The sequence below is a fragment of the Octopus bimaculoides genome, chromosome 12 (assembly GCF_001194135.2).
Source record: "Octopus bimaculoides isolate UCB-OBI-ISO-001 chromosome 12, ASM119413v2, whole genome shotgun sequence".
Taxonomy (NCBI): Eukaryota; Metazoa; Mollusca; class Cephalopoda; order Octopoda; family Octopodidae; genus Octopus; species Octopus bimaculoides.
The window spans coordinates 3,389,965-3,390,537 of record NC_068992.1 but is presented as its reverse complement, the minus strand read 5'-3'; the positions used below and the strand labels follow the sequence as shown (position 1 = coordinate 3,390,537).

The 573-nt window shown below is 33.5% G+C and overlaps 1 protein-coding gene across 1 annotated transcript in view; it reads right to left on the bottom strand.

The window, feature by feature from the left end:
- LOC106868244 (uncharacterized) overlaps positions 1 to 573 on the bottom strand; it is a 7,412-nt gene extending 6,839 nt beyond the window's left edge. Inside the window, exon 1 of the mRNA XM_052972243.1 lies at positions 260 to 573. Coding sequence (XP_052828203.1) covers positions 260 to 383 — 124 coding nt within the window. The 5' untranslated portion in view covers positions 384 to 573. The remainder of the gene's footprint in view (positions 1 to 259) is intronic.

Sequence of the window (573 nt, the reverse complement as noted above, 5' to 3'; positions counted from 1 at the left end):
TATATATATATATATATATATATATATATATATATATGTATGTATATATATATATAACCCCCGGTCACTGGAGTCCGCCTAAGCGCTCTCTGGATACGAAACGATTCGCCACTCTATAACCAGAAATTTAATTAACTTCCAATAAATAAAACGTTTAGAGTGTTATAATTATAACTATAATTATTATTATTTCCAGGTACATGATCCCCTGACGAGATAGTTGGATAGTTTTGAAGTGAATGTAAATAAAGAATTCTACCTTTTCTGCTGACCACAGAAATAGATTTTCTAGTTACTGTGTTCGACAGCGACAGAATGACTTCATAATCGAATTGGTTAAGTAGTTCACGACAACCTGTTTTCTGCTTTTCTGTAAAATTCATTGTTGGTTCTGAATTCCTTCCATCGACAAAGAAGAATAATTTAAAGAGGAACCAGTCACATCCTGAATTATTTCCAAGAAAATGTAAGGGGGGTAACTCGAGATCCACAATTTCGTTAACCGCCAGGTGGCATTCGTTTAGGTTACAGAAAACATAAAACCAATTTCGAAGAACTTCAAGTGTGGTATTC